Here is a 27,562-nt window from a genome sequence, read left to right on the forward strand (position 1 = left end):
GAGCAGGTAAGTATAACACTTTTGTGATTTTTTTTAATAAAACAATTTCCTTTACAAAAACTTTACGTGTAGATTCTAGTGTACCTAATCTTAAGCCTCGTACACACGTTTTGATTTTCAGACAACAGAACATCTGATTTTTGTGGCATGCTAGTCTCATGTCAAAAGTGAAGAGGTTACTAACAATACGAGAATTTTTGTTTGACAGAATACAACGTCAGAAGTGACGTAACGTGGTTGAATAGTTTTGTATGTATTCTTTCGTTTCTGAGCATGTGTAGTCTTGCTCTTATGATTTTTTTCCGTACTAATGAAACAAAAAACAGACATTGAGTTCACATCCGACAAAAATGTTATAGTCTGCACATCTAGCTTTTGTCTGACGAAAAAGCAAAATCGGCTGTCGAAAGCAACGTACTAACGGCAATATTTCAAGATGATCGGTCGTTGTAAAACGATTGATGTCTGAAAATCAAAGCATGTGTGCTGGCCTTTACACTGCCTGCTAATAAAGTCTACTGCCACTCAGTTCCTAGCCCCGCTGAACTCTAAACTCCCACATCTACATACTGCAGTAAGGTAACTCATTTCTTTAATGTATTCTCTGGGATCTAAAATATCTGGGAAATAAAATGTCTCAGAAACTGAAAAGTTGGTAGCTTATTTAAGCTCCAAAAACTCAACTGTAATTAAGTAAGCAGACTGACTTTTTAAATCAGTAGGCATATATATTTCTGTCAGTTCTTGGAGGCGCCAAGTCTGTTTTTAAGCACCTAGTGTTCTGTGTTCCTCCAGGTGCAGATACATGTGTCTTCCCTTAGAAAGCAGATGGCGGTTTTCAAGTCTTACGCAGCACAAGGTTCTGTTCATCAGCAGAATGCCTAAATACCACTGTGTCCTTTTTCAGAGCTTGTTCTTAGCTATTTTCATTTCACACCCTATAAATAACTGTCTGCTCCTGAAGACAGTTAGCGTTTCATTTACAAAAAAGTTGAATTTACACTGCAACACTATGGGGGTTATTAACTAAAGGAAAATCCACTTTGCACTGAAAGAACACTGGGAAATGTAGTCGATGTAGATCCGAGGGGGACATGCAAGGAAAATAAAAAACAGCATTTTAGCTTGCACATGATTGGATGATAAAATCAGCAGAGCTTCCCCTCATTTCAGATCTACCCCTTAGATTTAGCGTGACTGCACTTCCAAGTGCACTTTCAGTGCAAAGTGGATTTGCCTTTCGTAAATAACCCCCTATGTTCTCCCTCCCACACAAAGAGAATGATCTTTATTTTCTCATGAAATCCTGAGCTTGTACACCCTTATTTGCATGGATGAAAAGGGCCATACTCAATAGGTGATCTCTGTGATGTAGGTTACTATGGATAATTCACAGACAATTTATTAACCACTTCTACCAGACACTTATATCCCTTCCTGCCCAGACCAATTTTCAGCTTTCAGCGCTGTTGCACTTTGAATGACAATTGCGAGGTCATGCTATGCTGTACCCAAACAAAATTTGTATCATTTTTTTCTTTTGGTGGTATTTGATCACCTCTGGGACTTTTATTTTATGCTAAACAAATAAAAAAAGACTGAAAGTTTTGAAAAAAATGTTTTGTTTCTGTTAAAAAACTTTGTAAATAAGTATGTTTTCTCCTTCACTGATGAGCACTGATGGGGCTGCACTGATGGCACTGATAAGGTGGCACTGATGGGTACCAAAGAGGTGGCACTGATGATGGGCACTAATATGATGCACTGATGGGGCACTGATAGTCAGCACTGATATGCGGCACTGATGGGCACCGAAAGGTGGCACTGATGGGCACTGGAAGGCAGCACTGATGGGCACTTATTGGCAGCACTGATGGACACTGATAGGCGTCATGGATAGGCCCCGGGGGCCTGCAGTGGCTTGCTATCCTGAAAGACGTCATATGATATCTGGTCAGGATAGCACAACCACTTTGCCGACATAATTTTGCTATATGGCAGGCGCCAAGTGATTAAAGCAGAACTCCTAATACTGGGGAATTTTCAGCAAAAGGTATGTTTGAAACAATCTAAATACAGAAATAATTAAAGCAGCATATAATATATAAAACAGCCAGAAAAAAAATCTGCTTTAGTCAGCCAAATCCTACCAGAAAATGCAGCCAAAAGTGTGTGTGTGTGTGCGCGTGCGCGCACGCGTGTGCGTGTGTTCAAGCAGCACAGGCAATTTTGCCAATCTAGGAAGCAGTAGGCAGGACTAGGTGTGGCCAGCTGTTGCCTGAAAAGCTGTAGGCTTATGAATTATCAGTAAAAATGCTGATAGTCACACCCACGTCAAAGCATGCACAGCCTACATAGGGCAACAATGCTGCTTTTAATTCATAAGCAGTGCAGCAGTGTTGTACACCATAACTGGAAGCTGCAGGAGGTGGATTTCACCGGCAGGAGCAACAAGTATTTGTGATACTGTACAAGGCAAATAAAGGAAGATGACACTTATAACTACTGTAGGTGCCGCAGCATCTTTAATATTTTTTTTTTTCGGGGGGGCATATTTCTACTTTAAAATAATACCCGATACTTTTGAGTTCTATCAGGCCTTCCTGCCTTAGGGTTACAGGTAGAGATGTCCCTGTCATCTAACTGTGTGCCTGCCTTGTCATTCTGTCACACAAGATTGATTTTTATAGGTGTACTTACTTATCTGTCTGCTGCCTGTTGTATTGATTTAGAGTGTTATTCATCCAGGATGATGGTGAACTCTTCCACAAAATTATAGAGGAAATGTTGATCAGTGATGACTGGCGAGCAATATTTATGAGTGTGTACATGTGCATTGCCAACCAGGATTGGGAGCACACATGCTGCTAGAATATTTTCAGGTTAGCTAGCTCAGATCTGTCTTATACATATGTTCATGCACACACTTGCCGGCAGAGTCTGGCTTCATAAATTAATTAGTGCTCTGTTTAATATTTTGCACTTATGATTTTCCATTATAACTGAGGAAAAAATATGAATTTGTTCATTAGCCTATAAATAAATGCTTTGCTGTCTCACTGCACTGCCCTGAGATATTTTCAGTGGCATAAAGGAATTGGTTATAAAAAAAAAGGAATTGCCAATGTATAAATACTTTACAAATAATCATATTTTTGCATCATGATGTAATGCAACAGCACACACACACACACACACACACACATATATATATACTGTATATATATAAACTGAGCAAAATCATAAACGCAACATTTTTTGTTTTTCTATTTATCATGAGCTGAACTCATAGATCTGTGATTTTTTCTATGTACACAAAAGGCCTATTTCTCTCAAATATTGTTCACAAATCTATCTAACAGGAATGAGCCCACGGTTCGAATCGAACGTAAGTTTGACTCAAACATCGGGTGTTTGTTTATTCTAAAACAAACTAAAACATATGGGGAGTTCACAGAAAATTTGAGCGCTGTGGAACGCCCCATAATGCACTATCTGGGGATATCTTAAACGTGCAGTTCATGCAAGACAGCCCAAGAATTTACAGAAATTGGAGGCTTTTTGCCAAGAGGAATGGGCAGCTTTACCATCTGAGAAGATAAAGAGCCTCATCCACAAATCCAAAACCACAAAAGACTTTCAGCTGTCATTGATGTTAAAGGGGGCAATACACAGTATTAAGAACTGGGGCATGTAAACTTTTGATCAGGGTCATTTGGGTAGTTTCTGTTGTGATTATGATTTAAAAAGAGTAAACACAGTTGACTGATAATAAATGGCTTGACCATGAGTGAAAAGAAGTTTTTGTGTTATCATTCATATTCTCTGAATAATGGCCAAGATATCATAGATTATTCCAGGGTATGTAAACTTACAGTGGTGTGAAAAAGTGTTTGCCCCCTTCCTCATTTCCTGTTCCTTTGCATGTTTGTCACACTTAAGTGTTTCGGAACATCAAACCAATTTAAACAATAGTCAAGGACAACACAAGTAAACACAAAATGCAATTTGTAAATGAAGGTGTTTATTATTAAATGTGAAAAAAAATCAAAACCATCATGGCCCTGTGTGAAAAAGTGATTGCCCCCCTTGTTAAAACATACTATAACTGTGGTTGTCCACACCTGAGTTCAATTTCTCTAGCCACACCCAGGCCTGATTATTGCCACACCTGTTCACAATCAAGGCATCACTTAAATAGGAGCTGCTTGACACAGTAAGGTCCACCAGAAGATCCTTAAAAGCTACACATCATGCCGAGAACAATTGAGAAAGAAAGTAATTGAGATCTATCAGTCTGGAAAGGGTTATAAAGCCATTTCCAAAGCTTTGGGAATCCAGCGAACCACAGTGAGAGCCATTATCCACAAATGGCGAAGACATGGAACAGTGGTGAACCTTCCCAGGAGTGGCCGGCCGCCCAAAATTACCCCAAGAGCGCAGCGACGACTCATCCAAGAGGTCACAAAAGACCCCACAACAACGTCCAAGGAACTGCAGGCCTCACTTGCCTCAGTTAAGGTCAGCGTTCATGCCTCCACCATCAGGAAAAGACTGGGCAAAAATGGCCTGCATGGCAGAGTTCCAAGGAGAAAACCACTGCTGAGCAAAAAGAACATCAAAGCTCGTCTCAATTTCTCCACAACACATCTTGATGATCCCCAAGACTTTTGGGACAACATTCTGTGGACCGATGAGACAAAAGTGGAACTCTTTGGAAGGTGTGTGTCCAAGTATATCTGGCGTAGAAGGAACACTGCATTTCATAAAAAGAACATTATACCAACAGTAAAATATGGTGGTGGTAGTGTGATGGTCTGGGGCTGTTTTGCTGCTTCAGGACTTGGAAGACTTGCCGTGATAAAAGGAACTATGAATTCTGCTGTCTACCAAGAGATCCTGAAGGAGAATGTCCGACCATCTGTTCGTGTACTCAAGCTGAAACGAACTTGGGTTCTGCAGCAGGACAATGATCCTAAACACACCAGCAAGTCCACCACCGAATGGCTGAAGAAAAACAAAATGAAGACTTTGGAGTGGCCTAGCCAAAGTCCTGACCTGAATCCTATTGAGATGTTGTGGTATGACCTTAAAAAGGCCGTTCATGCTCGAAAACCCTCTAATGTAACTGAATTAGGACAATTCTGTAAAGATGAGTGGGCCAAAATTCCTCCAGGACGCTGTAAAAGCCTCATTGCACGTTATCGCAAACGCTTGGTTGCAGTTGTTGCTGCTAAGGGTGGCCCAACCAGTTATTAGGTTTAGGGGGCAATCACTTTTTCACACAGGGCCATGATGGTTTGGATTTTTTTTCACCTTTAATAATAAACACCTTCATTTACAAATTGCATTTTGTGTTTACTTGTGTTGTCCTTGACTATTGTTTAAATTGGTTTGATGTTCCGAAACACTTAAGTGTGACAAACATGCAAAGGAACAGGAAATGAGGAAGGGGGCAAACACTTTTTCACACCACTGTATAAACACAACTGTATTAAGCAAAAAAACACATACGATCTGTTGTACAATATTCGCATCCTGTGTACGCGCCATTAGGATGACTACAATAAAAGGCCACTCTAAAATGTGCAGTTTTATCACACAGCACAATGCCACAGATGTCGCAAGTTTTGAGGGAGCATGCAATTGGCATGCTGACTGCAGGAATGGCCACCAGAGCTGTTGCCCTTGAATTGAATGTTCATTTCTCTGCCATAAGCCATGTCCAAAGGCTTTTCAAAGAATTTTGCAGTACATCCAACTGGCCTCACAAACACAGATCAGGTGGAACAACACCAGCCCAGGACCTCCACATCCACCATCTTCACCTCCAAGATCGCCTATGACCAGCCACCTGGGCAGCTGCTGCAACAATCGGTTTACATAACCTAAGAATGTCTGCACAAAGTGTCAGAAACAGTCTCAGGGAAGCTCATCTGCTCTTCATCCTCATCGGGTTCTCAACCTGACTGCAGTTCGTCATTGTAACCAACTTGAGTGGGCAAATGCTCACATTTAATGTCGTCTGGCACTTTGGAGAGGTGTTCTCTTCACGGATGAATCCTGGTTTTCACTGTACAGGGCAGGTGGCGTTGTGTGGGTGAGCGGTTTGCGGATGTCAACGTTGTGGATTGAGTGGCCCATGGTGGTGGTGGGGTTATGGAATGGGCAGGCATATGCTATGGACAATGAACACAGGTGCATTTTATTGATGGCATTTTGAATGCACAGAGATACCATGATGAGATCCTGAGGCCCATTGTTGCACCATTCATTCATGTTCATCACCTCATGTTGCAGAATGATAATGCCCAGTCCCATGTTGCAAGGATCTGTACACAATTCCTGGAAGCTGAAAACATCCCAGTTCTTGCATGACCAGCATATACACTGGACATGTCACCCATTGAACATGTTTGGGATGCTCTGGATCATCGTATACAACAGCATGTTCTAGTTCCTGCCAATATCCAGCAACTTCACACAGCCATTGAAGAGGAATGGACCAACATTCCACAGGCTACAATCATCAACCTGATCAACTCTGTGCAAAGGAGATGTGTTGTACTGCGTGAGGCAAATGGAGTTCCCACCAGATACTGACTGTTTTTTGGACCCCCCCCCCCCCCGTTTGTGGCCAGCCTAAGGCACACCTGTGCAATAATCATGCTGTCTAATCAGCATCTTGATATGCCACACCTGCGAGGTGGATGGATTATCTCTGCAAAGGAGCAGTGCTCACACAGATTTAGACAGATTTGTGAACAATATTTGAGAGAAATAGGCCTTCTGTGTACATAGAAAAAGTCATAGATCTTTAAGATCAGCTCATGATAAACAGGAGCAAACATAAACGTGTTGCCTTTATAATTTTGCTCAGTACATATACTGCATATCTATATACTGTATATTTATCTAAATCTATCTAATATATATATATATATATATATATATATATATATATATATATATAATTTTATTTTTTCAAAAGTATTGAGACACCTGCCTTTACATGCACATAAACTTTAATGGCATCCCAATCTTAGTACGTAGGGTTCAATATTGAGTTGGCTCACCCTTTGCAGCTATAACAGCTTCAACTCTTCTTGGAAGGCTGTCCACAAGGTTTGGGAGTGTGTCTATGGGAATGTTTGACCATTTTTCCAGAAGCACATTTGTGGAATGTCTTTATGGACCTTGATGAGCACTTGTGCACAGTCATGTTTGAACTAGAAAGGGGCCATCCCCGAATTGCTCCCACAAAGTTGGCAGCATGAAATTGTCCAAAATGTCTTGGTATGCTGATGCCTTAAGAGTTCCCTTCACTGAAACTAAAATTTCCAAGCCCAACCCCTGAAAAACAACCCCCACACCATAATCCCTCCTCCACCTGAAAAACAACCCCCATGCCATAATCCCCCCTTCACCAAATGATTTGGACTAGTGCACAAAGCAAGGTCCATAAAGACATGGATGAGCGAGTTTGGGGTGGAGGAACTGCACTGATAGAACACCTTTGGGATGAATTAGAGAAGAGACTGCAAGCCAGGCCTTCTTGTCCAGCATGAGTGTCTGGCCTCACAAATGTGCTTCTGGGAGAATGGTCAAACACTCCCATAGGCACACTCCTAAACCTGGTGGACAGCCTTCCCAGAAGAGTTGAAGCTGTTGTAGCTGCAAAAGGTGGGGCAACTCATTATCAAGATTTGCACTTTGCAAATTGCACACTCTTTTTCCCTTTAGTAAATCCACCCTTTTGTGTCTTGTGGCTTTTCTAGGTCTTCTGGCTGCTGTTCAGCACAATGCAGAAGCTGGGATTCCCTCTTTATTTCCTATTTTACACAAGTGATTGGAGGTTGGTAACAATGCATGGTTGAGCCGCATTTTCCCATTACCAAAAGCTCCCCCTAAGCTACAAAGGCAGCCATACAGGGATAAACACATACAGCAACTGCAGTGGCAAAAATACTGTCCACCAAATGTGACCCATTCAAGTAAATAGGACTGCTCTGCAAACTGCCCCGCAGCCACCTGCATTACATGCAGTTGTGCCATGGTGGTGTGGGCTTTTACAGGTTAGAACAGGTGGCAAGAAGGTGACACAACGCCCCCTCACCTCCTGTCAGACGCCCTTTGAAAAGCAACTCACCAAGAATAGCTCTTTAGTCAGCCATTACTGCATATAATATTTTGGCTCCTCCTAGTCTGTTCTGTGTCTCCCCTTCTCATTTGTTGAAAGCTTCTTTTTTTTTTTAAATTATTATTATTATACAGGATTTATATAGCACCGACAATTTACACAGTGCTTTACAACATTAGGACAGTACAATTACAATTCAATACAATTAAATACAGGGGGAATCAGAGAGCCCTGCTCGTTAGAGCTTACTATCTAGGAGGGAGGGTCAAGTTATACAAAAGGGTAATAGCCGTGGAACAGAAGCTGATAAAAGAGCAGAAGAGGGTAGGATTTGAGAGGAAGAGAGCTGTCCTATTACTCAGTTAATGGCAAAGAATAAAATAGTTGCTGAAATAAACTTCCCGTGAGAAGATAATTCCATCACTCCCCAAATTGTAGCATCCCTTCATCAAATCCCACTATTTGTATACTGTATATCTGGCATAAGGTAGCACAGATTTGTAAGTTTACATGAATGCACATTTTTTTAACTTGCAGTTTCCAAGGCTTTGCATGAAAAGAAAAAAACATAATTTCTGTTTCAGCTTATTCTAACCTATATATCTGAATACTTTTCCTAAATTGGGAGCAGCAGCAACATAAATATTAATACTCATATTTATTTTTTACCAAATCAGTGTAAAACATATCTGCTCTGTCTTTGGAGACTTGTAGCTTAACAAGACAGCCTACAAACTTTGAAGTATATGTAAACTCAATCAGCAATATGTTATTATAGATTTATCATGTTAAAATAATTTAAAATATCATTCTAATTATTTTATGAACCTGTAGCGTTCAAAAAAAAAATAGTCATGAGCATGCCTTGAAGATCCCTGTGCCAGCACTTCCTGTCCCCTAATTGCTCTCCTGTGTAATCACAAACCTAAAACACACTTTCCCAATGCAGACTACAACCTGCAATGCCAACACACATTGCAAAGGCCTGGTCGACTGTTGTCTCTCTCAGCAAACATGCCCTGGTGAAAAGCTGGGCAGTTTTGCATGTAGACAGGAAGTTGAATAAAAGAAACTGCAGATATGGAATCAATGTTAAACCATGCTAAAATGTTAAGTATTCTATTAGGAAAAATATGGTATTTGTTATATAAGATTATTTATATTAAATATTAATATTGAAAATGATTATAACAAGTGCCATAAAAATGATACTTTTATACAAGTTTATTTAGTGGTATAAGATTATTTAGGTAGACCCTCTCATAGTTGTCAGTAAATCTAAAGGAAGTCTTATGTTTGATGTTTTTTTTCTTTCTCCCAGTATTAGAAATGATGAGGTTTCGATGATCAAGCATAATTTTAAAGCCCAAATATGGTTTTGGTTTTAATCAGTTAAACACATTCCATAATCAAAACAGAGATCAGACAAACACCCTTGTTGTAATCATCTAATGCTCCATGATGACTGGCTCTGATTTAACAAGGACCATTGCAGGGAGACTACTGATTCCCTGAAGCGATCAAGGGTCCTTCTTTGCAGCATGCTGGAAGAGAACAGGCTTTACTACTCGGGCCAGGATGCTTTCTAAAGAAATCCAACTGTAATGCCATGTACACGCGACCAGACTTTCCAGCAGAAAGGGTCCGATGGAATCATTTCATCAGATATCCGATTTTTTTTTTTCAAAAATTCTGACGGACCTAAAAATAGAACATGTTTTAAATCTTTCCAACAGAATCAATTCCTATCGGGAAAACCGTTCCTCTGTATTCTATTCCGACAGACCAAAAACAACGCAAGGGCAGCTATTGGCTACTGGCTATTGAACTTCATTTTGTTAGTCCCGTCGTACGTGTTGTACGTCACCGTGTTCTAAACGAACGGACTTTGGTGTGACCGTGTGTAGGCAAATCCGTTTCAGCGGAACTCCGTCGGAAAGACCATCAGAGTTTATTCTGAATGGAAAACCGGTCATGTGTATGTGGCATAAGACTTTGCATACCTTTTGTTTTGATGCTTCTAGAAAGCAAGAACGTTCAGAAAAGTTTTATAAAGAAATATATTTAAAATAAACAAGAGTGGATTTAATGTATGGCAGGAAATGAATAAAATTTTCTTATAATTATAATACATTTTAGCACATACAATGTAATCTAGAATGACTAGTTGCAAGCACATACATATTAGAATGATCTGGGTTGCATTTTGATTAGTTGTTCATTTTCCCTCATTATAGCATTTTGGCAAAACTATAGGCTGGCTTCACACTGTTGTGAATTGGATGTGGGTATCCTACATCCAATTCGCAATAGCAGGAGATTTTGATTTCTCTGTGGAGATATGTGTCTTTTGGTCCGTTTCAGGTCCGAATTCAGCCTAAAATTCGGGCTCAAATTGGGCCTGAAATGGTGAACAGGGACACACTGGACCCCTGCTGTGACCGCATGCCGCATGAGAAGATCATGTGAACCCAGCCTTAAAGGAGTCAAGTAAAGGGGAACTACAGCCTATCTAATCTTCTTTGCTCATATACTGTATAAGCAGAGTTTTGTTTAGTATCCTTCCAAGCACCACATTGATAGTATTTTTGCGCTGATTTACAGTATGATTCATAATACAACTAAAAATATAGTATTTGACCATTCAGATTCAACTCCTTTGCAGGTCTCCATACAACATAGCCTTCTACATAAAACGTATACTACTCTATGACATTTTAATATTTGAATATACTAGCCAATCAGAAATATTTGTTACTAACTTTCACTACCCATATACAATGATTGTTTTGTTTTGACAAGCATATTGGACATTCCATAGCTAGCAATCACCACAATCAAATCCACATTTGCATATTATATTAAGACACAGAATAACGAAAACAATGTATGGATGTATAGAGACATTGCCATATAACAAGGTATGAGGATTCAAGTTGAATATGAGTTTCATCTGAGCCCAGCCTGTTTGCAGTTCTGCAAACCACCAAACAAACTGGCCATAACTAGCCAGTTCACCCACCCGAATCCCTGGCTACTAGATTGCAAGCAAACAGATAGTGACCCTAGGTGATGTCATTGACTAAATGTAGCCATTGCCATTTTTGGGACAATAACATCAACCAACATTGTGTTTACTGCAGCACTGAAGATTCTATCGTTTGTGATTTGCATGTGATGGAGAAGCATCACTGGCCAGAGAAACATATTCAGGCAGCAGTTTGTGGTGATTGTGATGGATTCACATTGCAGGACAATGTGATTGATGATGGATTTACACCAGAGGACATGGAGTCTGAGTGTTAGTTTACTTTTTACTTTTTTGGGTAATGAGTAATAAAGAGTACTAATGCAACCCTTTTACCTCAATACTGGGACAAGAAGCAGTGCAAGCCGGAAAGCTTTGCTTTGCTTCATGCCTGGGTACCGGTGTCTAGATTTAAAATTAAGGGGGAACTGTGCTGTTTTTTCCATTCTTATAATGTGTACTGTCCTTTTAAAAATGCTCTGGGGTTCCACCTAAAATTTAAACCAGATCCTTATGCAACCTGATGGTGAGGAAATAGAAGTCACTGTTCTGCAACTTCATTTGCAGCTTAAAGGTATGCCTCAAGTATGTTATTCAAAGGATTTGTATATTTTTAAGTACTGACCTTTAAGCCATATGAAAGCACATTCACACTGTTGAATGATATTTTTAACTGGACCTCCCATGAACTCCTCGGTTTGCTTATCCCAACATAAAGCAGAGACATGCAGACAGATATTGTTCGCCAGTGGGACTAGTAAGACTACAGTAGGTACAGATTCTGGGCCAGCAGAGCATAATTGTTCCCAGGCTGAAGATCCAGGGCCATCTTTAATAGTGATTGGACCCTGGGCAAACATTTTCTTGGGCCACCCCTTCCATATAATGTTGGTCTCCACCTGCTCTGAGACATACAATAAATAACAGCTAGACTCAAAGTCAGTTTACTGAATCAGATCAGGCAGCAATTGTGATTGGTTGGCAAAGGTTACAGTGTATCATTACTGCTTGACTGGCTGCTAGAGGTTACAGCACACATTATGGCTCACTGATTATTTGCTAGAGGTTACAGAACATGATGTCTGCTTGTTGATTGGTTGCTAGAGATTACTGTACATCAATACTGCTCACTGATTGGTTGATAGAGGTTACTGTACATCCTTACCACTCACTAATTGATTGCTTGAGGTTACTGGACATTATTACTGCTCACTGATTGGTTGCTAGAGGTTGCTGCATATCCTTAACACTCAATGATTGGTTGCAAGAGGCTAGGGCACATCATTACTGCTCACTGATTGGTTGCTAAAGGTTACAGAACATCATCTCCTCACTGCCTGCATGCCATAAACTGGTGAGGGAACCCATCAACAAACTTTAAACACCTAGGGATCCTAGGACTCCTGGGATCAGTGGCAATGCTGGGGAGGGATGTGAATTCAGTGGCAATGCTGGGATATGTGTCAGTGGTGGGGGGATGGGATTAGTTAAGAGGCAGTACACTGTGGAAAATTCTAAATCATGCAGAGCAAAGCTGGAAATCTTTGGCAAGTATATAGTGGGGGATTCTACACTGATACCAATGTGAGGGGGGATTTACACTGACCACCAATAAGAGGGGGAATTTGCACTGACCACCATGTAACAGAGATTTTTTTGCCACCCACCGATATAAAGAGGGATTTCTACACTAAAGCCGTGTAACATGTAATATGAGCATTTACACCAACCACCAGTGTAAGGGGGAATTTACAAGGACCTCCATGTAAGGGGAAAGTTAAACTGACAACCACTGTCAAGGAGATTTGTACTGACCACCAATGTAAGGTGACACTTCTACACTGACCACCAAAGTTAGGGGGGATTTACACTGACCATCAATGTAAAGGGGGATTTACACTGACCACCAATGTAAGGTCAATTCAGCACTTACTACCAATGTAAAGGGAAAAGTACACTGATCACCAATGTAATGATGAATTTACACTGACAACCATGTAAGGGGGACCTTCACACTGGCCACTAGTGTGAATAAAAGGATTGTACACCAAGCCCCAATGTAATGTGAAGATTTACACTGACCACTAATGTAACTAATTGTGTCAGGAACGCATGCAAAATCGCTTTCCTGACACCACAGAAACGTGCTGCCCTTTAGCAGATACACAACAGTGGCATTATTTGTTAATGACACCCTCACACATCTGCTGAGGTGTGCTTATTCACATCCACCAAAATTCACAGTGATGTGGCACCCTGTTATTTTAAAAAAAGGGTTATACCTCCAATTTGCTTACCTTTTGCAGAATAGGCTGATGTTAGGCTTAATAAGCACAGTTGTAGGCAGGACTTTCAAGTGCCCCTTTACCTAACCAGTGGGCAGAATTCAGCAGAAGTGATGGTGGATATGATGTCGGGGGCATTATATACATGTGAATGCTGCCTCTATTTACATATTAATGCCACTGGTACACGGCTATTTACATATTTTTACTGCTGCCTCTATATACATATCAATGCAGGATATTTACATGTAAACACAGAGTCTGCATGTGAGTCATCTGTACATGGCAATAGGGCAGGACTGGGCAGCATTAGTAACATAACTTCACACTGAGATATCGTGACACAGCACGGGACTGCAATTTCAAGGGACAAGGGAATTTAAACTGGGATAGTTGGCAAGTATGAGGCAGCTGCTTTTAAACCCACAACAATGATGGGGCCCAGGACAGCTGCCCCTTTTGTCCTACCTTAAAGACGGCTCTGTGAAGAACTATAACAAAATATCTCCACATTTTGGTCATTTTTTAACCCTTACTTGGGATTCATTTTCTTTATTTACAGGTTTCAGTTTTTTAAATACAGTAAATAGCTCAGTGAAAAGTTCATTCCCACTACCCAAACACCTTGTTACTGGTTATCTAGGGTTCTTGTAGCACCACAACTTTCTTAATTTATTTAGGAGGTACAGTTACCACACCCACTCAATTGTATTTGAAGGGTCTGAGCAGCCTTTGGTGTCTTCCCAACAATTTGCACTGATCCTAGTTTCATACACAGTCCCCAGCTTTATCATATATTGTGTCTTGCCCTGCAGTAAGCTTTTCACTGCTTCTAAACCTTCTTGCATTATCCCACATGCTGCACCTAAAAATGTATGTGAATGAATGACAAGGCTATACAGGAGGAGCCCTGAACAGCTGTGCTGTTTTTAAAATGTGACAGTGGTGTGGGAGAGGATCCCCTGCCTGCTATCATGGAGGAGACGTCTCCATGCCAAGGAAGGCACAAAATCTGATCGCCTCTCGGTTTCGAGATTGGAGATTTCCAGCCTCCACTGCAATAGAGGCCCTGTTCGGGTTGCAAGTTACAAGCTGACCTAGCTTGTTAGCTGGTAGCGTGCACTTCACCAGTTGTCGCACCTTGGATCAGTGATGGATTATTCACTGAATATTTTTTGCGGATATACTTTTCACTGTCGTCTTATTTTCACATAGTGTTTGCATTTTAGATGGTGATTCTTATTTGGACACTTTCTGTTTGGACACGCTATATTTATATGGATTTTTCACATTCATTTATTAAACATCCTTTATTCAATGTATGGATTGATTTAGTATCAATATTTAATTCTTTGTATTCACTTATTTTGTTTAGTATATATTGGGAGTTCATCTCTCTCTTTCACTCAATGCTGCTACATTTTGTTTTGCCCTATTTTTGCGTGTATCTCACTTTTAGTGGCTTCTTTTTCACTTTATTTTTATTTGGTTTAGTGAGGTTTCCACTGTTTCCACTGCTTTTAGAAAATGTCTAGTTTAAGGGGTCTTTTCAAATTGTGAAAGCTGTAAGTGAAAAATTAAAACTTCCAAATTTCTAGAGAAATTTTTGGGTACATATGATTTTCAGCATTTTGCAAAAAGGTGCAATTAAAAATGTACAAATATTAGTTATTTAACTACATACAGGTTAAGCTTTTATATTTAGCAAGGATTTAGGAGGAATTTTGTAAAATTAGCTGTATTTTTATCTGCTAACAATCATTTTAGTGTACTTTTTCGCAACTATAATAGTTTGATAAACATTGTGCAAATGGGTTTAAAAAAATAGTAGCACCTTCTTTTTATTCTAGAGGTCATATGCTTTTAGTAAATATATGCTTTTGGTGGTCTTTAATAAATTCTGAAAGCTGTAAGAGAAAAATGAAAACCTTCCAATTTTTTGAGAAATTTGGATATTTACATTTTTGTGTGCATTCCATTTTTACCATTTTGCAAAAAGGTGTAATGTAAAAATTACAACTTTTTGTTATTTATTAACTCCATACAGGTTAAATTTTTAGATTTAGTGAGGATTTAGGAGGAATTTTGTAAAATTTGCTGTATTTTATCTACTAACAATCGTTTTAGTGTATTTTTTGCGACTATATTGGTTTGATAAACATTTGCGCAAATACCGTGGGGTTTAAAAAAATTGTAGCACCTTCATTTTATTCTAGAGGTCATATGCTTTCAGAAAATATATGTTTTTGGGGGTCTTTCACAAATTCTGAAAGCTGTAAGGGGAAAATGAAAACCTTCAGATTTTTTGAGAAATTTGGATATTTACATTTATGCGTGCGCTCGATTTTCACCATTTTTCAAAAAGGCGCAATGTAAAAATGAAAACTTTTTGTTATTTATTAACTCCATAGTAGGGATTTAGCAGGACTTTTGTCAAATTTTCTATGTTTTTACCTGCTAATAATGGTTTTAGTTTATTTTTTGCAAATATATTGTTTGATAAATATTTGCACAAATACCGCTGCATCTAAAAAAATTATTAGCACCTTCTTTTTATGCTAATGATCACGTGCTTTCAGAAAATATATAGTTGGGGGGGTTACAAATTCTGAAAGCTATAAGTGAAAAATCAAAAATCAAAGGAAAAAGTGCAAAAATGGTCTGACCACATTTTCACTTGGGGGTGTACTCACTTTTGTTGCTAGCAGTTTAGACATTAATGGCTGTGTGTCGAGTTATTTTAAATTTACACTGTTATACAAGGTGTACACTCACTACTTTATGTTGTAGAAAAATGTAATGTATTCAGTGTTGTCACATGAAAAGATATAATAAAATATTTACAAAAATGTGAGGGTGTACTCACTTTTGTGAGCTACTATTAACGTACATGTCTGTCTTTACTTTGTTGTTTATCTATACAGTTTGTCCAACCACGTACTTCTTTTGAAAGCACAATATTACCCCATTCAATTCTTAATATCTTTCTGAATAATCAAACTTCAAAAACATATATTTTTTTAAACAATTAAATATATCATGCCTTGAGCATATCAACATCATATCGTACTGACACCAAGCTACTTTTGAAGGCTGGAACAATCATTCCTGGCTCCCGAACTATTAGCACTGATCCCAGTCTCCTATACCAATCCCAGCTTCAACTCATACTATTTCTTTCTCTGCTTCAGGCCCTTCACTGTTACTAAATCTCCGAACAAGCTCCCATTATGCTGTCTGCTCTTTAACATCCACAGGTCAGCTGGGAGTTGGATGAAGTCTTAACCTTACTGGAGATCAGTCAAGCTGCAACAGCCTTATTGTTTAATTTTAACCCCCTGAAAAAACAGTCCATCTAAACACAGCTGAAGGTCTCTGCTATGGATGAGACTCCAAATATCATTTAGTATTCATGTGAAAGTCACAAAGCTGCAGGCTATAAGTTTACGGCATACCAACAGTTTAAGCACTTTTTTTTTTAAGAGTACCACCTTGTCATTCAAATGGGACAACACAGTGGATTAGCAAGCTCATCGATACAGCTTCAATCACCCTAACCATTCCAATGTGACAAATAAATAATCTACATTTGTTTGTTCTTTTTTAGCCTTACCTTTGTTGTTTTGACTTTGTTCCCACTACTACAACTCCAACCTGTCAAGTCTGGTAGAACTTTGCAGTCTTCTCCTTCTAAACAAGGCTGCATCTGACACCACCATTTCTGGATAACTATAGAAGCTAAAAAACATAACACAAGGCAATGATCAGTGAAACATAGAAGTAAATGTGGTATGTAAAATCTGCTACAGCTTATGTCAGGCATGGTTTAGGTATTGGGATTTTTATTTATTTTTCGTAATGGCAAACTATAATGGTTTTTGGTTAAATGGCAGTACTGAATGGGGTGGTGAGGGTTTTTAGGAGTTAAAATAAGTAGTGAGAAGTCAACATAAGCCCTCCTCACCACCTATCAAACACCCTCTGAAATCCACCATGGATCGTTCTTTAGAAGGTGACACTTGTATAAATAAAACTTTAATGCAGCCACCACATACATGTAGTGGATGACATCTGGGATCAAATGTCACACGCCTGTAAATTTAGTTTTTGGCCTCAGAACAGTAAAGGTTCTGAGGGTTAATTGTGTAGATGGGCCTTAACACCAGTCTGGCCAGGCTGTGTTTGGAAGTTCTGCCTGGTCATGTGGACGGTGAGGTGCACATGACAGGCTAGAACCAAGTCTGGTTGGATGTTTGGGTATCCGCCTTCTCTGAGCCAATCAGTGGGAGTGCCAGGGCCCGCTGAGAAGTCTGGGAAGGGGTACTTAAAGGGGTGTAGGTCACGTGTGAGGGGCCCTGGAGTTGTTTGAGAGACCCGTGTGGTCTAGTCTGGTTCCAGAACCGGGGTAGCCCCGTGAGGGGTCCCGGCCACAGGGTGTTCGACACCCCACAACATGTTCCTGTCAGTGGCTCCTGATAGACCTGCATGGTCTGGGGTAGGGATCCGTTCGTTCCCGAGTCTCGGAACCTGCTGGTCCGATGCGCAGTAACTGAGGGAGGATTCAAAGTGTCCAGGTGTGCTCTCGGCTTGGAGGGACACTGCAACTCGTGGAAGTGACTGGGGGAGGACTCTTCAGAGGAGGGTTGGCAAGTGGCATCCTGAGAATGCCTGGTTACTGAGTTGAGAAGGACATTGACAAATTCACACTTTTACAGTACCATAAAGGAGACAGGAAACGTCCCAGGTACAGAGGAAAAAGGTTCCTGTTTGCCCTTAGATGTTTGTTGAAGTTTGAGTCAACGTGCTGACTGCCATGATCTCTGACTAGAGATCTGTTCAGCTTGGAAGCTGTGAGTGGCTACTCTCTGGGTGGATATTTTGGTAGAGGTGGAGACCTTGCTAGACCTGCAGTTCAAGGTGTCTGAGTTCTTCACCCGTGCCCTCTGTTCCCTAAGAGACTGTGTTATTTGAAAGTTCTACTGCAGAATAAAAACCTTTTTGAATGGACTTCATCTGTGTCAGCCGCTACATACACTATATTACCAGAAGTATTGTGACACCTGCCTTTACACGTGCACATGAACTTTAATAGCACCCCAGTCTTAGTCCGTAGGGTTCAATATTAAGTTGGCCCACCCTTTGCAGCTATAACAGCTTCAACTCTTCTGGGAAGGCTGTCCACAAGGTTTAGGAGTATGTCTATGGGAATGATTGACCATTCTTCCAGAAGCACTTTTGTGAGGTTAGGCATTGATGCGGATGAGAAGGCCTGGCTCGCAGTCTCCACTCTAATCCATCCCAAAGATGTTCTATTGGGTTGAGGTCAGGACTCCATGCAGGCCAGTCAAGTTTCACCTCAAACGCGCTAATCCATGTCTTTATGGACCTTGCTTTGTGCACTGGTGCAAAGTCATGTTGGAACAGGAAGGGGCCATCTCCAAACTGTTTCCACAAAGTTAGGAGCATGAAATTGTCCAAAATATCTTAGTATGCTGACGCCTTCACTGGAATAATTCACCATAATTCCCCCCTCCACCACATGATTTGGACCAGTGCACGAAGCAAGTTCCATAAAGACACGGATGAGCGAATAAGAGCGGAGACTGTGAGCCAGGCCTTCTTGTCCTAATCAGTGCCTGACCTCACAAATGTGCTTCTGGAAAAATGGTCAAACATTCCCATAGACACACTCCTAAACCTTGTGAACAGTCTAAAGTGACAGTGCTGTTCCTTCATAGATACAGTACAGTGAGTGAGCATTTTCAACAGGAAGTGTGTTATTGGCAGAATCACCAGGTGGAAATAAAGTGGAAAAAGCACAACAAAAAAGGAAAATAAGTATAGAGCAAAGCGTGCATTATCGCAAGCACTTTTATCTTCTTTAATAAAAAATCTCTTAATTAATTAATTCATTCATTGATTTATTTGTTTTTTGGGCAGATAGTAGAGTTTCTAGCCCATGTTCCTGTATTTTATTTTATCTTTTGTATCTCAATTAGGACCCAACCCGGTGGCAAGTGTAGGAGTAGGAGTATACATCCCAGATTCCAGTGATGGACCACACTTTCTCTGAGAAAGTCTTTGCGGCCAACCCTTTAGGTCAACCCTTGCTGCCCTTTGTTCATGTAGAGAGATTTATTGGTGTATAACCACTCTAATTTTAAACTGCACACAACCCAATGAAAACTCAGAAAACAAACTAGCTTATTCTGCATGGAAATGCACTGATCGAAAATGATGTGCAAAGTCAGTAACAAATAGCAACCCACCAGATTTACTTAATTATAACCAGCCAATATAAGACCACATTTATGATTGATTGCTCTGATTTACAGCTTTTCACATCCTTATTGTTCTTTTCTTTCTTTCCTTGCTAAATACATTTGATAGTGATCATAGATAACATCCACAAATTATCAACTGCAAGTTGGTACCTAATTTTTACACTTTGTTTTATCCCTTTCAGTTCAAGAAAAAAAAATATTTAATGCTGCTCTTGATTTACAGTGATGTTTACAGTGTAAATAATGGTGGGTGTGCGTGTAAAAAGGATTGATATATTGCTATGTGGAGTGTTAATGAGCACATGGATGTTAATTATGCATATGAACTAGCTTCAGGAAAAGGATCTGTTACATAGATGGATCAGTAATAGGTACTGCATATATAATGAAACATAAAAAGCATTTTCACATTGCTTTGCCTTGTTCTACTTACTGAAAAAAACGTGATGTCATAATACCTTTAATGCACTGTAATTATTTCCTCTGGGCTAGCTAGATTTAATTAAGGCGTTTGTACATGTGTATATGAATATACCGCTGTACGTTTATTTCATCTAGTAGCATTCAGATGTCCTTATGCTGCAGTGCAGTATTATTTGTGGTGCTAAGTGAACATGAAAAGACACTAGCATGCCATATAGTAGCAAGAGTAGAAACATTAAATTACAATAAATCTTTTTTTTTTTTTTTTTTAATGAGGCCATTATTAATATTTGTACATACATCCCATGCAGACAATGAATGTGGTACACATAGCAAAAAAAAAACACATTACACAAAACACAAACAAGTGAAAGCCAATGCTGAACAGCTTAAATCGCTCAGGACCTGAAGGACCTGAACTTTAGAAGCTGTGCCCAAAAACAGAAGAAAAACACAAAGACTAGTGCCAGTATTGTCTGAGAACTGTTGGTAGCTGATCATTATCCCATTATTGCATTATCATGCATTAATCTGCACTGTGCCTCTCTGGGACTATCTTGGTAGAGATGCAGGGCTTTGCTTTCTTGTGTCAGAGCTGCCACTGGCTGGCCTGATTGGGTAATATTTAAGACTCAGGTTCACAGAGCACAGCTCCATACAATGAAATAAATATGCAAAAAGATGCAAGCAGTGCAGTTTTTTGTCCAGCAAACAGTAGTGACATCATTAACCACTTAAGCCCTGGACCATTTTGTTGGCCAAGACCAGAGCACTTTTTGCAATTAGGCACTGCTTCGCTTTAACTGACAATTGCGTGGTCGTGCAACGTGGCTCCCAAACAAAATTGATGTCCTTTTTTTCCCACAAACAGAGCTTTCTTTGGTTGTATTTGTTCACCCCTGCGGTTTTTATTTTTTGCGCTATAAACAAAAAAAGAGCAACAATTTTGAACAAACGCATTATTTTTTACATTTTGCTATAATAAATATCCCCCAAAAATATATTATTATTTTTTTCCTCAGTTTAGGCCAATACATATTCTTCTACATATTTTTGGTATAAAAAATCACAATAAGCATTTATTGATTGGTTTGCGCAAAAGTTATAGTGTTTACAAAATAGGGGAACGTTTTATGGCATTTTTATTAATATTTATTTTTTACTAGTAATGGCGGCGATCAGAAATTTTTATCATGACTGCGACATTATGGCGGACACATTTTTGGGATCCTTTTGTTCTTTATACAGTAATCAGTGCTACACAAATGCACTGATTCCTGTGTAAATTACGCTGGCAGTGAAGGGGTTAACCACTAGGGGGCAGTTTGGGGTTAAGTGTGTCCTGGGGAGTGATTCTAACTGTGGGGGGCGTGGCTATGTGTGACACATCCCTGAATTCTGCTCCCGGTCACAGGGAGCAGAGTTCAGTAACAAAGAAAAGAGGGGGGGACGAGAGAGCGCCCCCCCTTCCCTCCTGAACCGTACCAGGCCACATACCCTCAACATTGGGAGGATGCTTTGGGGGTCTGTGACCCCTCAAAGCACCTTGTCCCCATGTTGATGAGGACAAGGGCCTCATCCTCACAACCCTGGCCAGTGGTTGTGAGGGTCTGCGGGCGGGTGGCTTATCAGAATCTGGAAGCCCCCTTTAACAAGGGGACCCCCAGATCCCTGCCCCCCTGTTTGAAATGGTAAGGGGGTACAAAAGTACCCCTGCCATTTCACAAAGAAAGTGTAAAAATGGTTAAATAAGACATACACACTTTTGAAAAATTCCTTTATTAAAAATAAAAAAAAGATTCCAGCGGTGCTAATCCACTCTTGCTATCCAGCGACGAATCTCCGGGGTCCAGCAATGAATGATCATATACAGCGACGGGGGATCTCTCAGTCCAGCGCTGTCCATACATCCGTCTTCTGTCTCCAGTGCAGAGACACTGCGGGGATCCCAGCGCTGACGTTTCTTATATTAGGAGGGCGGGGCCACCTGACCCCGCCCCCTCTGACGCTGGTGAAGGGAGCCAGGGGTTCCCCAGTGACGTATGGGTGACCCCGCCCCCTCTGATGTAACAGAAACCTGCGTTACATCAGAGGGGGCGGGGTCACCCACACGTCACTGGGGAACCCCTGGCTTCCCTCTCCAGCATCAGAGGGGCGGGGTCAGGTGACGGGTGGCCCTGCCCTCCTAATATAAGAAACGTCAGCGCTGGGATCTCCGCAGTGTCTCCGCACTGGAGACAGAAGACGGATGTATGGACAGCGCTGGACTGAGAGATCCCCCGTCGCTGGATATGATCATCCATCGCTGGACCCCAGAGATCCGTCGCTGGATAGCAAGAGTGGATTAGCACCGCTGGAATCTTTTTTAAATTTTTTTTATTTTTAATAAAGGAATTTTTCAAAAGTGTGTTTGTCTTATTTAACCATTTTTACACTTTCTTTGTGAAATGGTAGGGGTACTTTTGTACCCCCTTACCATTTCAAAAAGGGGGGGCGGGATCTGGGGGTCCCCTTGTTAAAGGGGGCTTCCAGATTCTGATAAGCCCCCCGCCCGCAGACCCTCACAACCACTGGCCAGGGTTGTGAGGATGAGGCCCTTGTCCTCATCAACATGGGGACAAGGTGCTTTGAGGGGTCACAGACCCCCAAAGCATCCTCCCAATGTTGAGGGTATGTGGCCTGGTACGGTTCAGGAGGGAGGGGGGCCGCTCTCTTGTCCCCCCCTCTTTTCCTGCGGCCTGCCTGGTTGCATGCTCGGATAAAGGGTCTGGTATGGATTTTTAGGGGGACCCCACGTCATTTTTTTTTTTAATTTGATGCGGGGTTCCCCTTAATATCCATATCAGACCTGAAGGGTCTGGTATGGATATTTAAGGGGGCCCCCATGTCAATTTTTTTTTTAAATTTGACACGGGGTTCCCCTTAATATCCATGTCAGACCTGAAGGGCCTGGTAATTGAATTTAGGGGAACCCCCACGCTTTTTTAAATTTTTTTATCAATGAATGAATGAATTGTCGGCTAATACAGAGAACACTCATTGCGTGTTCTCTGTATTACGGGGAGCCGTCAATTTAGTCGCAAGTGATTTTAAAATACTTTTTTTCCTGCACAAATGACACTTTGTGCAGGGACAGTTCTAAGCACGGGAAACATGCGCCCCTTCACAGGCATACTATAGATACCCCCCAGCTACGAAATTTAAAGGAATATTACACTTTTATTGTTTCACTTTAATCATTATTAAAATCACTGCTCCTGAAAAAACGGCCGTTTTTAAAACTTTTTTTTGCATTGATCCATGTCCTCTGGGGCAGGACCCAGGTCCCCAAAAACTTTTTAGGACAGTAACTTGCATATTACCCTTTAAAATGAGCACTTTAGATTGTGAACGTTCGAGTCCCATAGACTTTAATAGGGTTCTAAAGTTCACACGAAGTTTAGGTCTGTTCGCAGGTTCTGGTGCGAACCGAACAGGGGGGTGTTCGGCTCATCCCTACATCGAGTCTGCGGGACCCGCGAGCCTACTCACGGAGCCTGCCGCGGGTGCACGTGCCCGCAGGCTGCCTCTTAAAGGGCAATGCATAGGTACGTTAGGTTACCTGTATGTGCCCTTCTGCCGCAGTATATCTGCATGAGGCTGTCGGCAAGCGGTTAAATCTCACTTCAAACTTTGTAGAACTAACAGTCAGAAGCAGCAGTGCCTTAGGTGATCTCACACTGCAAATATGAAGGTGTAGGCAGAGAGCACTGCTAAGAATCAATTAAAGCCTTAATTTAGGTAAAACAAAACAATAAAAAATTGGCAAAAGGGATATTACTTACCTTCAATGTCATGCGTAACTTAGGCTGCTGTCTTTTGTGGAAATCTTCACCCTCTGATGCCCCTTAACCCCATCACCATAATCTTCCAGTGTGGTGGGGGTTAACAGAACTGGTACCTAACTAGGTCCCCCCTTTCTGCCTAGCTCTCCCATTCATAGTGGCCATAACTACAGCTTCTTTGAATAAAATTGATCTATGAATGGAAGAGGGGCAAACAATTGAACGGTCTGCTCTCTCCATTCATAGATCACGTTTCAGTCAGAGAAGCTGTGTAATTAAGGCTTTTATGAATGGAAGAGATGGGCAGAAAGGGTGGGGATAGTCAGGCACACCAGAAAATTATGACAATGGGGTGTTATCAGAAGGGGAAGATTTCTACTAAACAAAAACACAGCAGCACAAGGAACACATTACATTGAAGGTGAATAATGTCCCTTCTGATGATGTTTATATTTTTAATATTTTTGTTTTTTGTTTTAACTAAACTTAGTCTTAAACAATTCTAAATGTTCCCTACAACATAGCACAGTTTTTTTTTTTTTGAGTTCAGGTCAAATTAGCGCAAAAATAAGGATTTATAATTTAGTCATGTGATGTTAATTTCTCATTGAACTTAGCTGAAAATAATGTCATAGTTAAATAAGTATCTTGGTGGATTAACATTATAAATTGAGCTTTTTTTTTTAATTAAAAAAAAAATCTTATAGGGACCGAATTTTAAAATCTATAAGTGTAGAAGGGACATAGCGTGTTTTTTTCTGCTAGGTCTTGTCCTAAAATATGGAACAACCTCTGTAGCAATTAATATGATCTCTAACCTCCTTTCCTTTTTTTGACTTAGTTTGTCATAGTCACTGATAATATATACATTTCTTCAAGCAACTGAACACTTTGTAAGAAACAAATTAAAGAGATGCATCTTTTTTTCTAGAGGCCTTAAAGTGAGTCTGTGACTATGTTGGTCAAGTATTTACATATTTTAGTAAATCAGCTTTAAAACAAACCCTCATTGATTCTCTAGCTGCAGGCACTGTGGCACAATTCATTCCTCAAATTGCTTCATTTAATCCTTCATTCAAATTTCACAGCATAAGCACTAAAGTCCTTCAAGTCTAATCTCTCCGCAGTTCAGCTTGCCCCGAAGCCCCCTCCCAAAGCACTGGCTCTGTGTTTACATTAGAGATTGGAATACTTCAAGACTTTCTAAATCACTGTTGGGTAGGGAGAGCAGGGTACTTGTTCAGATTATGTCAATAATTAAATGACATGGTGACCAAATGCTCATTTTAAGGTTTATAATCGGTAAAAATGATTGTGCCTTAATATACAGCATAACTAATTATAAAATGAGTATTTTTAATTCATTCTTACCATCTACACAAGATGGGGCTGCCCTCGTAGTCCCTGCAACTTGGCCAGGAAAACAGGAACATTTTACTGTTTGTGACCTTTCTTCAATCTTGTTCTTATTGCAGCATCTGTGAGCAGCAATCACTTCACATGTGCCAGGTTGTACATGAACTGAAAGAACAAAAAACAAAACAACAACAGATATTTAAAAAAAGCAAAGAACTACAGTGCATCTCCAGAGTGTCTATGGTTACAATTCTCCAATAAATGATGTAAAACATTGCATTTTTTGTATCCATTTTATTCAGAAAATTTGCATAAAGGACAAACATTGTATAGTAAACTGAAATCGGATTGTTATTCTGGACAGCCTGATTCTTTTTTTTAAACTATTATAAAAGCCAGCATATGTCAATCTACAAGCTGGCAATAGTTTAATTCTATGTATAATTTCTGACATTGAAGCAATGCCTAAGAACCCCCAACTTTTACATGAAACGCTCAAAGTACAGTGGTTAAAGTATCAAAGTATCATTACATAGATGGAGCTGTTTATTACAGTGAGTGGGGTCATGCCTTGTGTATGTATGCCTATGCCTGTATTGCCCAGCTATGTATACTTGGGCAAAAGAAAAACATATGCAATGCATTATCAAATATATGCATATTTTTCTCTTTAAAAACCTTAAAAATAAAGAACATTCCTGGTGATGCTACCAGATATCCAGAAATGGGCTGACAATGTTTCCCCGATACACTGAAATCCCAAGCAGTGTTGTCACTTCTACTTAAGTTCTACTCTGCAGGACTCCAGAATTTCTCCACCTTATGCTATGAAGATAAGTAGGATGGGAGGTTTTAACATTCAGCAGACAAAAATCCATTAAGGGCTGAATTGCTGCTTAGAACTTTAGTGCTGCGTAAGTACTGTGTATTGAGGAAAAAATGTGTAGACTGCTATATGTGGTTTCCTGTCAAAAATGCTAGCTGCTTAGTTGTCTATGGCTTCAATACTATAAGTCACTGACAAAGAACAGGCACAAAGCAACTAAAGCTGGCCAAAAATGGATTAAAATATGTCTGGTTCAGCAGGAACCGGCAAATTTCATTCCATGTGTGGTTGTCTCTGTTCTACAGAAGTTGACCTTTAGATTGACTTCTGTCAAATGGGAATGTTGGAAAATATTTCTGATTAGTGTATTATGAGAGTCAGAATACAATGTCCCAGCAAAAGGGATTCCTCCAAGCACCTTACTTGTGTGGATGGGGAAATATGATAACTCCTTTTTAACATTCAGCCCAATGGCTGATTAAAAAAAATAGGAGAAAATTCAGCTTAATTCAGAAAAAGTTGATTAGTACTGGCAGCCTCCATATTTGCTTATACAATCTCCCCTAAAGTGTAACGATAGTAAAAAAAAAAAAAAGAAGGCATGTGCATGCAATTTCAAAGTAAGGCCGCGTACACACGGGTGGATTGTCTGTCCAACTTAGTCCGCTGAACAGTGTTTCAGCGGACAATCCGCTCGTGTGTGGGTTTCAGCTGACTTTTTCAGCGGACAGTCTGACGAACAAAGTCTTACGGAATTTCCGTAAGACAGTCCGTTCAAACTTGGTTTTGTCCGTCCAAACTTGGTTTCAGCGGACAGTCCGCTCGTGTGTAGGCAAGTTGGACGGACTAAGTATGGCGCATGCTCAGAAAGGGTTTACACGGCCGAAGGTTGCATTGCAGTGTATAGGACGTCGTTTTTCTAGTCCTGTCGTACGTGCTGTACACGTCATCACGCACGCTTTCAGCGGACTGTCTGCTCATCGTGTGTGGTCAAGTCCGTTCATGCAAATTTTGAACGGACTGTCTGTCGGATTGTCTGCCGAACTTAGTTGGGCAGACAATCCGCCCGTGTGTACGCGGCCTAAGAAAAACATTTCAACAATACTAATACAACATTTTGTGCCAGTGATTAGTAATCTTTACTGTATTTAAACCAAATATATTGTAATATTTAGCGCATAACTAGCATAGACTGTGAACTTTACAAGTCCAGTTGCACTCATTTTTCCCAGAGCTTAGTGAATGTGGTGAAGCTTCACTTAGTGGAAGAGAATTAGCTGCAAGGCGAATAAAAAAACAGCATTTTTTCTTGTACATGATTGGTTGGTGGAAATCAGCAGAGCCTAGAGCTTCACATTTAACACTCTCTGGTGGAAATGAGTGCAACTACATAGTT

At 40.4% G+C, this 27,562-nt stretch overlaps 1 protein-coding gene across 3 annotated transcripts in view; it reads right to left on the reverse strand.

The window, feature by feature from the left end:
* Positions 1–27,562, reverse strand: part of TAFA3 (TAFA chemokine like family member 3) — a 670,905-nt gene that overhangs the window by 119,853 nt on the left and 523,490 nt on the right. For all 3 annotated transcript variants that reach the window (XM_077481555.1, XM_077481553.1, XM_077481554.1), the window contains exons 3-4: positions 25,356–25,505; positions 17,067–17,191 (exon numbers count right to left, since the gene is read on the reverse strand). In XM_077481555.1, the coding sequence (XP_077337681.1) occupies positions 17,067–17,191; positions 25,356–25,505 (275 nt within the window). The remainder of the gene's footprint in view (positions 1–17,066; positions 17,192–25,355; positions 25,506–27,562) is intronic.

Source organism: Lithobates pipiens, unplaced genomic scaffold (assembly GCF_037356315.1).
Source record: "Lithobates pipiens isolate NorthernLeopardFrog02 unplaced genomic scaffold, aLitPip1_a1.2 Scaffold_16, whole genome shotgun sequence".
Taxonomy (NCBI): domain Eukaryota; kingdom Metazoa; phylum Chordata; class Amphibia; order Anura; family Ranidae; genus Lithobates; species Lithobates pipiens.